At 42.6% G+C, this 13835-nt stretch overlaps 1 protein-coding gene across 26 annotated transcripts in view; it reads left to right on the forward strand.

Annotated features, from left to right (window-relative positions):
- The window catches only part of SVIL (supervillin), a 196345-nt gene that overhangs the window by 112074 nt on the left and 70436 nt on the right, over positions 1 to 13835 (forward strand). For 20 of the 26 annotated variants that reach the window (XM_061586465.1, XM_061586466.1, XM_061586468.1 and 17 more), the window contains 5 exons: positions 5725 to 5808; positions 7622 to 8494; positions 8903 to 9073; positions 9636 to 9670; positions 12222 to 12283. In XM_061586465.1, coding sequence (XP_061442449.1) covers positions 5725 to 5808; positions 7622 to 8494; positions 8903 to 9073; positions 9636 to 9670; positions 12222 to 12283 — 1225 coding nt within the window. The remainder of the gene's footprint in view (positions 1 to 5724; positions 5809 to 7621; positions 8495 to 8902; positions 9074 to 9635; positions 9671 to 12221; positions 12284 to 13835) is intronic. The other 6 variants (XM_061586449.1, XM_061586462.1, XM_061586470.1 and 3 more) reach the window with 6 other exon arrangements.

Raw genomic sequence — 13835 nt, forward strand, 5'->3', positions numbered from 1 at the left:
CCTGCTTGCAGCCTGGCCCGGCGTCCCCTCCCCTGAGGGGAATCCCCATTGCTCCTCCGTCCCCGCCATCTCCTGCGCGGCCTCCTCCGCCGCAAAATGGCGGCCGGGGTGGGGAGCAGCAGCAGCAGCCTCCCCGCGTCCTTCTCCTCCGTGGCGGCCTCGCCTGCACCGCCTCCCGCCGCTGCTGCTGCTCCTCCGCCCGCGGCTGCTCAGGCGAGCGACGGGGCCGCGGCGGCGGTGGCTGCTCCTCCTCGGGCGGCCAACGGCGGGACGCTTTCGCTGCTCTTGCCTCCGCAGGCTGCGCCGGCGCCTCCGCTGACGCACAACCACTGGGCGGCGGCAGCAGCAGCAGCAGCGGGAGGCGGCGGAGGTGGGAACCCACTGCCGACAGCTGCCCCTGCGGCCTCTTCCTCGGCACCCTCCACCGCCACCGCCGCCTCCGGCCTGCTGGCGCCGCGGGAGCCGGCCTACAACTGGCAGGCGACGAAGCCGACGGTGCAGGAGCGCTTCGCCTTCCTCTTCAAGAACGAGGTGCTCAGCGACATCCACTTCTTGGTGGGCAAAGGTCGGTGCGGGCTATGGGGCGAGGGGGCGCTGGCCACGCAGGGAAGAAAGGGGAGAGGGATGCTGGCTTTTTAAACGGGGATCAGGGTCTTTCTTGCGGCTGGGGGCGGGTTGCTATGGGGGCAAGCGGGTTGAAGAGTTGTGGCTGTGATTGGGGGGCTGTTATTCCGGCGTATAAGATGACTTTTTAACCCAGGAAAATCTTCTCAAAAGTTGGGGGTCGTCTTATACGCCCAGTCGTCTTATACACTGGAATATACGGTAACTTAAAATTTTCAGGTTGCATTTTATCAGTGGACACAAGTACATGATCTTGCATACATCGTAATCTTCTCAAAATGGCAACCATGTCCCCTTTTCTCCCCACCCACTCCCGGTGACATTAAGGACAACAACTGTATTCTGATGCCACAGTGTTGTGTGTTTCCCTGCTTCACATCATTGGCTGCTGCTGATGGTTGTTGGGGATGTCAGAATGAAAGGGAACTGTGCAAAACATTGCTGAGAGAGAGGAGGAATTTAAATGTGCAGTTGCCATTTTTGGACTGAACTAGTAGGGACTATGGACAGAGAAGTACACACACAGCTATGTGTCATGGTAAATACATTGAGAGGTGGTGATGAGAGGCAGGCCATATCTGCACCATGGATTTTATCCCGTGCTAGTCCTACTTGGAATAAACCCATTTAAAATAATGAACATGACTCACTTGGGTTCATTAATTTCAGTAGGTCTACCCTGAGTAAAACTTAGTTGGATACAATCCTACACATTAAAAGTACTATTATCCCCACTTTAACAATCATGGTTCTTCCCCAGGAATCCTGGGAACTGTAGTTTGTTAAGAGTGTTCAGAGTTATTGGGGAGGCCTCTATTCCCTTCACAGAGCTACAATTGGTTTAATAATCAATCCCGCTTCCCAGGGAACTCTGGGAATTTTAGCTCTGTGAGGGGAAAGGGGGTCTCCTAACCACTGTTTGTTAAAGGTGTTAAACTACAGTTCCCAGGATTCTTTGGGGGGGGAGCCATGGCTGTTTAAAGAGGTATATAATACTGCTTTAAATGTATGGCATGGATGTGACCAGAATTAATGAGAAGAGAGTAGTAAAACACTTTAAACCCAGCAGTAGGCTTTAAAGGAAAAACAGCAGAAGGAGGAGTCGCGGTTGGCGGCAAGTGAGTGCAACCGCCAAACCCCTGTTCTGGGCCACTGGGGGAATAGCTGGGTGGAATCAGGCTGCTTGAAAGTAAGTGCAGCAGCAGCAGAGAGAGGCACGTTGTTTGAGAGGAGCTGCTGATTGCTTTACATGCGTCTTAGCAGAGTTGGCTGATTGTGACCTACCACCAGAAGTGGTGCCCTAATTGTACTGGCAAGTGAACCAATGGAAATAAGATCAGTCCAAACTGAAACTGAGAAGGGAACAACCAAAAGTGGCTTCCAGTGTCACACATTCAAATATATAGACTTCTTGGAAGGATGCTATAACAATTTCCACATTGCAGCAAGTGTGGAATCAGAACTGTCTTTCAGCCCAACCTCTAAGTTACGTGCCTGTCCTAGACTTAAAGGACACTCACTGTTCTTTCTCTCCCTCCCCACAATTCAGTAAAGCCTCCTTGGGAAGTTTTAAAGATGAGAGAGGGTTAAGACTACATTAATAAAAATTAGTTTCAGTGTTAGGCTCTGCAATTTTCCAGATTCTTTGGCATTCTTTTTAATGATGCTTTATAAATAACGGCATTGGCATCAGTGGGAGAAACACTAAGTGCTTGCACTTAAACTTCAATTTAAGTGGATTGTGTATTGCAGCATTCATGAAGTTCATTGAGGACTGGCTGTGGGCAAGTGCACTCTTGTAGGCTCCTGTCTTGTTCTGCGGTTGCCTGATACTAATTTCCTAAGCTGCATTTGAATTTAGTATTGTTTTATTGTGCATTCAGAGATGAGGCAAAAGTGGTAGCTCTTAATTGGCCATTGTTTTTCCTATGCTGCTTGCCATAAAACTTGTCTAAATTTCTGAACCAATCAAGTGTCAAGAGAAAACAGTTCTGACCATGGTGATTTTTCAAATTCTTAGGTTCCCTTCACATGTATCTGGCGTGACAGGGTTGCTGTTGCCTCCAAAGTTGCTTCCATGAAGCCACTTCTCTCTTATGTAATTACCCAAGTATAAGAGTAGAAGTTTTTATTAGGGATGGGCCCAAATCATTCTTCCAGGGGTGTGTGTGTGTGAGATGAACACTTGCTCTAATGCCCTGCTTGTGAGGGTCCCATAGGTCTCAGCTGGCCACTGCAGGAAGCAGGATGCTGTATTATATTGGCTTTTGATCTGATCCAGGACCCATAAACTGCTTTTATTTGAAAATTGCACTTATCTTACATGGGCTTCATTTGACCCCGGTGATATCATTTGCCCCTAATGACATCAAGATGAGCCAAACACAATTCACTGTGTACCATTGTGATGACATTTTTACTACATTATCGCTGATTGGCAAAGATCACTCTAAGCAGAAAAAGCCTTAACTAGGAAAAACGTGGAGCAGAGCAGCAGAAGGGACAAATACTGGCAGTGAATGACTTCAAAAGGAAGGTTGTACTTTGAATATTTAAATGGACTGTGAGGAAAACATTTCCCCCCTTTTCTCTGCTGTTGACCTGAAAATCAACAAATATGCGGGGAAACCATGAAAGAGAGAGCCATCCTGTCACTCCAGGTATTGGTAAGAGTAGTGAAGTAGTCCAAAGATTAAACTTATTGAGTCTTGTCATTTTTAAACGTGCACCTAGGTCTATGAGGTCTATGAGGCAAACGTATTACTTTTGTGCAAGTACCTATACTTTTTTGCCTTCTGGACTCAGAATGAGTATGTGTGTGTGTATTAAAATAACTCCCAATTATTCCTTTATCTTTAGCTTTTTGCATTGCATTTTATACACATTCTTCTAAAAAGTGTTTGTGAATGCTTATGTGTTCAGGTGTGTGTATTTGCTTGTGCACATGTGCACACACACACACAAACTGAGGTCACTAATTCAAGTTCAGTATGCTTTCATATTTATTCTGAGGCTTTAGCATAGATTAAAATAACCGACACATGAAGCAGATCTGGACGAGGACTCTTTTGTTGGGATTAATGCAGTCAGCTTCCTCATTCTTTCCATGCTGGGTTACATCTCAGGTCACTGTGACTCCAGCTAAAGCTTCTCTGTGAGAAAGATTAAGCTGGCATCAAACTCTCTAGCTTCCATACCTATCAAGATCTTGCCAGATTCTTCAGCTAGGAATGCTGACTGTTGGGAGAGGTGCCAGTGCTATTGCTCCTTCCCCCCCCCCGTTTCCCCCCTAAGCTAGGTGTTTTGTGCCTTTCACTAAGTCACTAAGTGCCTTTCACTAAGTCAGAAATAAGTATTTGTTGCAAGAATCTGGTCTGAAATAGCTAATTTTAAAGATAATTATTAGTCATCAGGGATTCAGTATTTGCATTTTGCAGTTTTGGATTATTACCAAATTAAATATTTACATCTTGTACATATCTCACTGCTTTCTTCCCACCGAGGAAGGACTAAAGTAGGATTCATACAATCAAAACCTGATTTAGTAAGCCAGGATTTGCCCAAGCTGCTTGGAACTGCAATGATTTTGCTTTTTCCCTTTGTATGAACAAACACACCAGGAGGCCAATTCACCATAGCTTCCTATTAGATCCAAACCAGGAACTAAAATAGGTATCTGCAGAAAGTTTTCTATGGGGGTGGGGTGGGGAACAAAATAAAACATTGAAAGTGGGGAGCAGGTTAGCCTCTCACAAAAAAATAATAGTGCCTGTACATTTTGCTTCCTATCTCAGGTTCTATGAATGCTAGAACTTACTTGTTTTGGGATCTTGGGGTTATAGTTCACCGGGGGGGGGACTCCCTGCTTGCTCCCCCCCCCATGGGCACACATGCATTAGCCATAGTTCATAGTTTGGATGTAACAGGAAGTTATGGTTAACTGGCTTACTGGTTTGTCAGATCCCAGAAACGGGTGCAGGTACACACAGCTTGGGCAAATCCTAGTTTTTTAAGGCAGGATTTGACTGTCCAAACATTGCTTTAGTCCCATTTGAACAAAAGCAGTGAGATACATACAGGTGCTCTCAGCTCATGCATGTCCGTAGCTTATTAAGCCAGAATTTGATCATCCAAACATAGCTTAAGTGTGCACATTTGCTTGGTTATTCTTATGGATTTGAGAGTTAAAGGAGCATATTCAAGTTCTTCTTGAAAGAAAGCTCCCCAGGGCCAGGTATTTCAACAGCTATGAACAAGTTCCTGTATTTTGAATGAAATACATATAAAAACTAAATCTGTCTCTGTGCTAAAGGATTCTATTTAACAGAGAGAAGTTGTAAGATAGGTTGAAGCTTCAGACTAAAAAATCATTTTAAGATAGTTCTTGATTATTATTATTGTATATCTGACTTTTTTATCCATTTAGAACTTTCCCTTTTCTCTATATATTCTCTTTTTAAAATGAAAATGCACCATGCCTGTTATCTAAACAAACAAAAACTTAAACTAGTTTCAATAAGTCAATGTATTATTTGTTAATTTGAGTGTGTTACTCCCTAGTTTCTTGGGAATGTCTTTCTCAGATTAAATATCAAACCAGAAGAAATGGGGAGTTTCACAGAAACACACTGAGATGTACAGTAGGGCCCCGCTTATACGGCGGGTTCCGTTCTGTACCTCCGCCGTAAAGCGGAAAATGCCGTAAAGTGGAACCCCATTGACTTTAATGGGCTGCGTCGCGCGAAAATGATGCGAAAACAGCGCAAAATGTCACAAAAGGGGGAAAAAACCCTTAAAATGGAAAACGAAAGCCGCCGTATCAGCGGAACGCCTTAAAGCGGGGCCCTACTGTATAGTAGTCCATATTGTGAGCATCTTTGTCTCAACAAAGGTTTAGCTTTTTCTATGTGTATTGCAGATAAGTTCCTGGTTATATTTGCGCACAGCTATTCTAAAGCTACAAGCCTGCCTCTTGCATTTATAAACCAAAGATTTATTATGAATAATGAGAAACTTGTTTAAGGGAGGGGGAAGGGGAAACGAGTGTGCATGCATTGTCATATTGCCAGGAAAAAAATGCTGAAGCTCTATTTTCTATAGTAGTGCAGGGAAAACAAAACCTGATTGGTTTCTTCAGAAAGATTCGGATGGGGACACACCTTCACTTATCAACTGGCCCTCCAGGTATCCTACCATATAGCTGTGTAGCTTAAATAATAATTATTGAACTGTTCCCTTCCTCTCTCCTTTTCCTCTCCCCCACTATCATTTTAACAAATGTTGTTGACACCCTTTAATGGCAGTGGATCAGAAAACACACTTTCTGTTCTTCGTTTCTGCTCTGATGAAGCACCCCTCTACCCCTGCCCTCCCCCACTTCCAGAATTTCTGCTGCTTCTATTTTGTCACATGCAACTAATCAGCATTCTGGTAGGAAGTGCTATAAATGCCCTTAATGTTTGATCCAAAGTTGTAAACATAGTGGTGCTGGCTAAATTCAGGCCTTGCTTTTAGAGCGCCATTAATGTGCTTCTCCTGACTTGAAATCTGCAGTGCAACAGAGTTCTACTTATGAAAAGTTGCAAGCGCTGAATGTACCCACCTCACCACCATACTGTGTGGTTTCCCTTAATGTGAAAATGCAAAGGAATGTATAGTTGATATATTAGCCTGTCTTTGAAGCTGTGAACTCTGCATGCTTACAGATAAGAGTTCTTGCAAAGAGATGAGTTGTCCTTCCAAAAACTGAGCCTCCAGTTAGCAGGCAGGGAAGAGTTCCTAAATCTGGTTGTTAAAAACACGCTGTAACAAAATTCCCACTGTTTACTGCTACACAGCACACTTAAAATAAGAATTTCCTTATTAATGTAACATATGGACAATCCCTATTAGTAATAGTTCCTCAAGAAAGGAATATATAGTAGATAACATTTCAAATGCTATATGGGACACATTCAGCTATGATTAAGAGAGACACTCTAGCTAATAGGGAGTTTTGCATGGATTGCACACTCCACTCAGTCTCTCTTACCTAACACACAGACCTTGTTTGCACATAATACTAAACCAAAAGATGGCTTAGCACAAACAAACATACATGCAGGCTCCCAGACAGTTGATTGAAGCTTGTTTTACTCTTGAGTTCCTTTCTCAGGACCTCTGCTTAGGATATGTTTTGTACTAAGATACAGGTAGCAGCATATAAAATACACCCCTGTGTGGTGCATACACTTTCAAATTGCAGCAAAATATACATGAGCAGGAGCCTCGCTTTTCCTGTTTTGCATTTTTTGTGCATTTTGCAAAAGAAAATAGCAAATAGATGTGTGTCATTCACAAATGAAACTAATATCTCTAAAATATTGGCCTCCAGTTTACATGGCAAGATTAGGCGATCTCTCCTCTCCATTGCTATTTAGAAGATTCTCTCCCTGCTTTATAATTCAAGTGTAGTCTTTCTCTTTTTCTGCATTTCTTCTTATAATGTGTTCTCAACTTTTTTTAAAAAAGAAAGAAAAATGTTAAGGGAGCCACCCATTTTTCTTTTCCGCTCTAGAGATAGACCAGTACCAGTATTTTAAATATTTCAAATGAAGGTGCTATTTATGCATTTCAGTGGTATAAGTAGCTAGTTGAAGAACAAACTCTATTCATTATCCATGTAGGCATCTGTAGCTATGTTTCTTCATCAGCAAATTTGACACAGCAGACTCAATTGTTCAGCACACCCTTGTACAATGCATGACAATAGAAGTGGACAGACAAGTGGTTAAGCAGAAAAGTGTCATGATCCTCAGTGATATCAGTGGGCTGGGACTTGGCAAAAAGCAGTTCTTAGGTAGGTCCTCAGATATCCCCCCTCTAGCTGTCTAGTTTAATTTGATGCCTAATTCTTAATGTTGCTGGATTTTCCCAAAATTGGTGCATGTGGTTTTTTTCCCCTCTCCAGCTTTGTTACAACTGTCCCACATTTTTAATCAATTTTTCTTTCTTAAAGAGTAAAAGTTAGAGAGAAACTGGTGAAAGAGGAAAGTGCTTGTGCAAGCCCTGAACTTCTAACAGACACGGTGACTCAAAGAAAGATTCGCCCAGTGCCTGTTAATATCGTGCCTCTTCAGTCAGAAACGTCTGCTTTCCATAGGGTTGCCAATCAGCCACATGGTTTGGTCTGCCAACCAACACATGGCTATGTCCAGCCTGCTGGAATTGCTCATACAGCTAAACTGGTGGCACCCGAAGAACCAGAAACTAGCCCTGTTTTCAGCCTCCCTGTGCCAGCAAGTGCCGACTTCATAACCAGATTCCCAGCAAACACTAAAATGGATGATGAAAAAAATGACTTGCGTCAGAATCATGGATCATCGAAGCTCACTTACTCCAGTGCGGACGCTGAGCAGGAAAGGCAGTCAGTTTTGCCTTCAGAGATTCATAGCCAAGGGATGAACAGAGAGAGCCACGTCAGAGGAGATGAACTTGAGAAACGTACAGTTGGCAAGCCAAAGTATTTGGAACTTGAGAAAGAGCTAGAGCACTTGAAGCAATGGTTGCCTGGGCCTCAGGTGAAGACTCAGGAGAACATTGAAAGGAGTGAAACAGTCATGTATCTACAGAGTACTAAAGAGAGATTTCAGGCTCGGGAAGAGACTCCAGTGAAGCATAAGCTTCTTACTCGCTCGCTTTCTGATAGCGGTTCATCTAAATTAGAGGTTTTTCAAAGTAAGGAGCATGTTGCAAAGAACGCAGTGGAGTTTCAGAGCACTGAAGCCAAGATCCCCAATGGTGAGATTGCCACGGTTGACACAAAAGTCTCTGTTGCCCAACTCCGTAATGCCTTTTTGGAAACTGCCAATGCCCGCAAGAAACCTGAACTGTAGGTGATGTTTCTGAATATATATATATATATTTAATTTGGTGTGACACTTGCACGTCCTTGGCATAAATGGCACTCAAAACTCAACATCAGTTGCGTTCTGCAGCACTTCAAACACACAAGTCAGTTCCCATTAGTGTGTCTTGGAGGCGGAGTTGGCCTGAGTCCTCTTGTTCGTTTGTGCTTCTGCTTGCTTAGTGCAAGTTCTGATGTTGGGCAGCTGGAATGGAATGACTTTGTACTTTTCTGTGCATGGTTTTCTAGGAGCATGCAGAGTGATCCTTAATGGACTGATTTGATGGGATGCTTTATATTTGTCCTTCAACTCTCTCTCTCTTTCTTCCCTCCCTCTCCTCCCCATCCTAATTCTTTGTTTCCTTTCTTCACACTTTCGGTCATGGTAAAAAGTGAATCTCAATTTGAGATGCCAACATCAGGTACTGATTTGTCTGCCAGTGGTGAACGCGAAAGAGGGTCACGAAGGCCAAGACGCTATTTTACTCCTGGGGAAAGTAGAAAGACTTCTGAGAGATTTAGGACTCAACCTATAACTTCAGCAGAGCGAAAGGAAACAGATAGGTAGGCATTTATAGCTCAGCACGCTGGAGTAGTGTTACCCAGAATGACACTTTGCAGTAATAAAAGCAGCCTAGTTTCTCCAAGTTCTTTTTTTAATGCAATGCAACTTAAATATTAATTCAGATAAGATGGTAATGTAGTTTAAACTATTTTTGAAGGTTCAGTATTTAAAGTGGAAGCAATTGTTTGCCACTGTATTCAACCCAAATATGTCTCTACAGAAAGACGTTTATATGTTTTAAGGTAAGATTTAAAAAGGGAGCAGTCCTTAGGCTCTAAGCCAAAGGTCAGTGCTGTGTATAACAATTAGCAGAGTTTTAGCTTCTTCTTCTTTTGTTAGTTGTCTTGACATCATTCTCCGTGCAACTTACACCTGGCTGGTATTGCTTGCCTTCCTGCTTTTTAAGGATCATTGTAAATGAAACATTATTGTAACTTAAAAAACTTTTTTTTTAATTTGCAACCTATTTGCTGTCTCTCTTGACCACGATTAGGTTTACTGGTTGGTAACAATTTTTCTTTCCAACTGATATTTGTGTTTTCTTTTACAAAATCTCCATAGGTCTGTATTCAGTCCAGAAATGTCAGCTCCTGATGGTAAGAGGATTTTTTGGACCATATTTTTTCTGGGTAACTTTGTATGTTGCAGCTGGTGACACCCTAGCTAAATCTGGCCCTCCCAATGATCCATCTGGCCTCCAGTCGTCAACCCCAGAGGTGGAACGGGCGATCTGAATGAGCAACATCTTTGACAGTGGAACTAGATAGGCCATTTTGAGGTGGTAGTTTGGCCAGGCTCCTCTGCCATTTGTTTATCAAAATGGCCCTGACTAATGGTTAATACATGCCTTTAACTTAGATCATACATGAAGAAGTAAATGATACTTCTTTCCTTGGGCCTTATAAAGAGATGAAGTTGAATAATTTACCATTCGGTTTAAATCTGAAGATGGTCAAACTTCATTTGTTAGCTTAATACAGTAAGCCAGGAATAGCCAACGTGGTGACCCCCAGATGTTGTGGACTGCAACTCACATTACTGTTGGCCACTGGCCATGACAACTGGGGCTGACGGCTTTATTTTATTGATTTAAAAACATTAATATACCACTTAATCTTTCAAAAAACTAAGCAGTGTACAGTCTAAAAACTCAATTCTAGACGTACTCACAGTAGACCCATTGAAATTAATGAACCTATGGTAGTCATGCCTATTAACTTCAGTGGGTCTACTCTGTATAGGCCTAGCATTGAATACCACTCTATATCATTACAATATTAAGGACAAAATGTCTCTTGCATGAGTCATTGTGTCTTTGTCCACATAAATAGGACAACTTCCAGAACCCTTTCAGTAGAAGGCTGATGTGATCTGAGAGTATGGTGCAAGTACCAATAAATCAAGACCTAAGGTTGATGGATAGTAACTCTCATTTGAGGTTAAGAGAAGGGCCATAGCTCAGTCATAGAGCATGGGCTTTGCATGCAGAAGGTTCGAGGTTCAATCCTTGCCATTTCTAGGTAGGGCTGGGAGAAACCCCTGTCTGGAATCCTGGACAGCTGCTGCCAGTCCCTGTAGACTGAGCTAGATGGCTCAGTGGTCTAACTCAGTAAAAAGCAGCTTCCTGTGTTCTTATGTTGTGTTCAAATGAGGTATTGGGTGTAGCTAATATACACTGGATAGTACACCATACAAGTGAATTTGAAAAGCAGACAACAGGGATGAGTGACTTAAAGAAACTGGTAAAGGAGAACTTCGGTGTAACCAACAGTGTTATGATTTCCAGTAACTTCAATTAGAGAGATGTGTTGAAAAAGTCACATTGTTTCTATCTGACTAGGATAGTGAATTAACAGCAAGGTTTCTGGGATAAGTACAAGGCAGAGGCCTGGTTCACACGTGACACTAATCCATGGTTTATAAACCATGGTGTACTAAGCTATGATTTAATTTGATTGTTCAAACCTGGCCCAGTGGCTAAACCATGGTTTATTAACCACAAACAAACCATTGTTTATAAACCTTGTGTAAAGTTGACCGTGACTTAATGTTATGGGTAAACCAGACCAAGCTTCTACTGCTGATTGAAGTATTTATATAAAAATCCAAAGAAGAATTCTTAGCCAAGTAAACGTTAACAAGACATAACTCTCCTATCTTGGCCATGAACTCATACTTCTAATTTTGATGTCATAGATGCAGCCTAGTAGTCTTTGTCTCCTCCTACCCCAACCAGCTGCTTGTCCAGCTGTGTTTTGAACCTGGGGGATCTCGCTACTTGTCACCTACCAGCACACTGTTCCTGTAACATTAGGACTGGCCCCATCAGTTTAACAGCTCCTGCTGGGAGGAATATAAATCAAATAATAAATAAAAATAAAATAAATAACAGCTTCTGGAATTAATACTATAAGGCATTCAGAATGAACATATACCGACTGGTGGTCTTTTAAAAATCTCTGCCAGATGATAACATAATTTTTAATAATACTTTAAAAAAGACCTAGGTGAAGCATCATGGATTAAAAAGCAAGCTGGGAATTACTTGATTTTAATAACTAATACCTTTTGTTAATTATTTGATTAACATTAGTATTAGCAAGTCATCTATGTATATGGTGCTTTAGAGAATGAGAGGGCAGGTCCTTGTCCTGATGGGCCTGAAGTCTAGATATCAACACAAAAAGAAGCAACAGAAGGAAAATAAATGGAGGAAATAGGCAGATTTCAAAGTTATGTCTACATATAGAAAACAGGCTTGCTGGATCATGAGGGACATCTTTTGGCTAGCAAGTATGAAGCTTCTTTATCTTCAATATAAATGGCAGGCAAAGATCAGAATATAATTTATTTTGAACAGTAATTACTGATCTGAAAACCCTTTTTTTACACTGGTGCATTACTTTACAACTGCCAGGAAAGGGAAAATTTTGGCTATGTTAAAATTATATTATGTACCAAACTGTAGCTGACATTCTCATTAAAAAGTCATACTACTGTCCTGCCCAGAGCTGAACAGAGCTTCTCTTTCTCATGTATGTCTTTGCCAGTCATGTCCCTGCATTGTTTACATGCCAAAGAATTAGCTTTGAGAGCGTCTTGGAAATTTCAAAAGATAATCCAATGTTGTTTCTTCATTATCCATAGATGAAGAGACACTGGACGAGCGAGCCAAGCTGAGTGTTGCTGCAAAGAGGTTGCTATTCAGGGTAAGTGATCTACTTGTCTCAGTACATGGGGTTTATCTCACCATTTTATTTTGGGGAAGGGCCATAGCTCAGTTGCAGAGCATCTGCATTGCATGCAGACAGTCCCATGTTCAATCCTTGGTATATGCAGATAGGAGGAACCCCTGTCTGAAACCCTGAGAGCTGCTACCAGAGTATAAGGCAGCTTCCTAGGTTTCAATTTAAGCAGTTTGGCCACAAATCTGTAGGAGGTAAGTGGGCATGTGCTAGATCAGGGGTGGATCAGCTGTGGCCCTCCAGATGCTTGACTCGCATCATCCCCAGCCAGCATGGCCAGCTCAGCATTGTCTACTTTGACTAGCAACAGCTGTCCAGGGTTTCAGGGAGCTTTTCCCAGCCCTGTCTGGAGACTCTAGGGATTGAACCTTTATGCACCCAATGCAGATGTTCTTCCACTCTAGAAGGCCACAGTTTCCCCATCCCTGCGCTAGAGGCTTTCCTGTGCATTCACTAGTTTTGTACCCCATATATGGGAAACCCAGTGCTCCCTTTGTAGCACTCTCTACCCGTGGCTCACTTAACAATGCAGGATAACACATGGGAACTCAGTTCTGTGAGGACAAGGGATGCATAGCTGTCTCACATTTTGTTGTTTCCAAGGATTTGAGTTGTCACAGAAGGTACATAGCTCAGTGGCAGAGCATCTGCTTTCATACAGAAGGTCCCAGGTTCAATTCCTAGCATCTCCAGGTACAGCTGTGAGAGACTCCTGTCTGAAACCCTGGAGAGTCATTCCACAGTACAGCCCTCTTCTCACTTCTGAATTGATTCCAAGTGTAAGATTGCCAGCATTGAAGGATGCTCAACTATAAGACACTTAGAATCCTAGAATAGTAGAACTGGAAGGGGCCTATAAGGCCGTTGAGTCCAACCCCCTGCTCAACGCAGGAATCCAGCTTAAAGCATACCTGACAGGTGGCTGTCCAGCTGCCTCTCAAATGCCTCCAGTGTTGGAGAGACCAACCCCTCCCTAGGTAATTGGTTCCATTGTCATGCCACTCTTAACAGTTAGGAAGTTTTTCCTGATGTTCAGTCGAAATCTGGCCTCCTGTAACTTGAGCCCATTATTCTGTGTCCTGCACTCTGGGTTGATTGAGAAGAGTTCCTGGCCCTCCTCTATGTAACAACCTTTCAAGTTCTTGAGGGAAGATATAATAGAACTGGTTGCAGTACTCAAGATGAGGCCTAACCAGTGACAAATAAAGGGGAACTAGTATTTCACATGATTTGGAAACAATACTTCTGTTAATGCAACCCAAAATAGCATTAACCTTTTTTTGCAGCCACATCACACTTTTGGCTTAGATTCAGCTTTGTGATCAACAACAATTCCAAGATCCTTCTTGCATGTAGTATTGCTGAGCCAAGTATCCCCCATCTTATAACTGTGAAGGTGGTTTCTTTTTCCTAGGTGTAGAACTTTGCAGTTATGCCTGTTAAATTCCATTCTGTTGTTTTCAGCCCAGTACTCCAGCCTATCAAGATCCCTTTGAATTTTGTTTCTGTCTTCCAG

This window comes from Rhineura floridana, chromosome 10 (genome assembly GCF_030035675.1).
Source record: "Rhineura floridana isolate rRhiFlo1 chromosome 10, rRhiFlo1.hap2, whole genome shotgun sequence".
NCBI classification, from domain to species: Eukaryota; Metazoa; Chordata; class Lepidosauria; order Squamata; family Rhineuridae; genus Rhineura; species Rhineura floridana.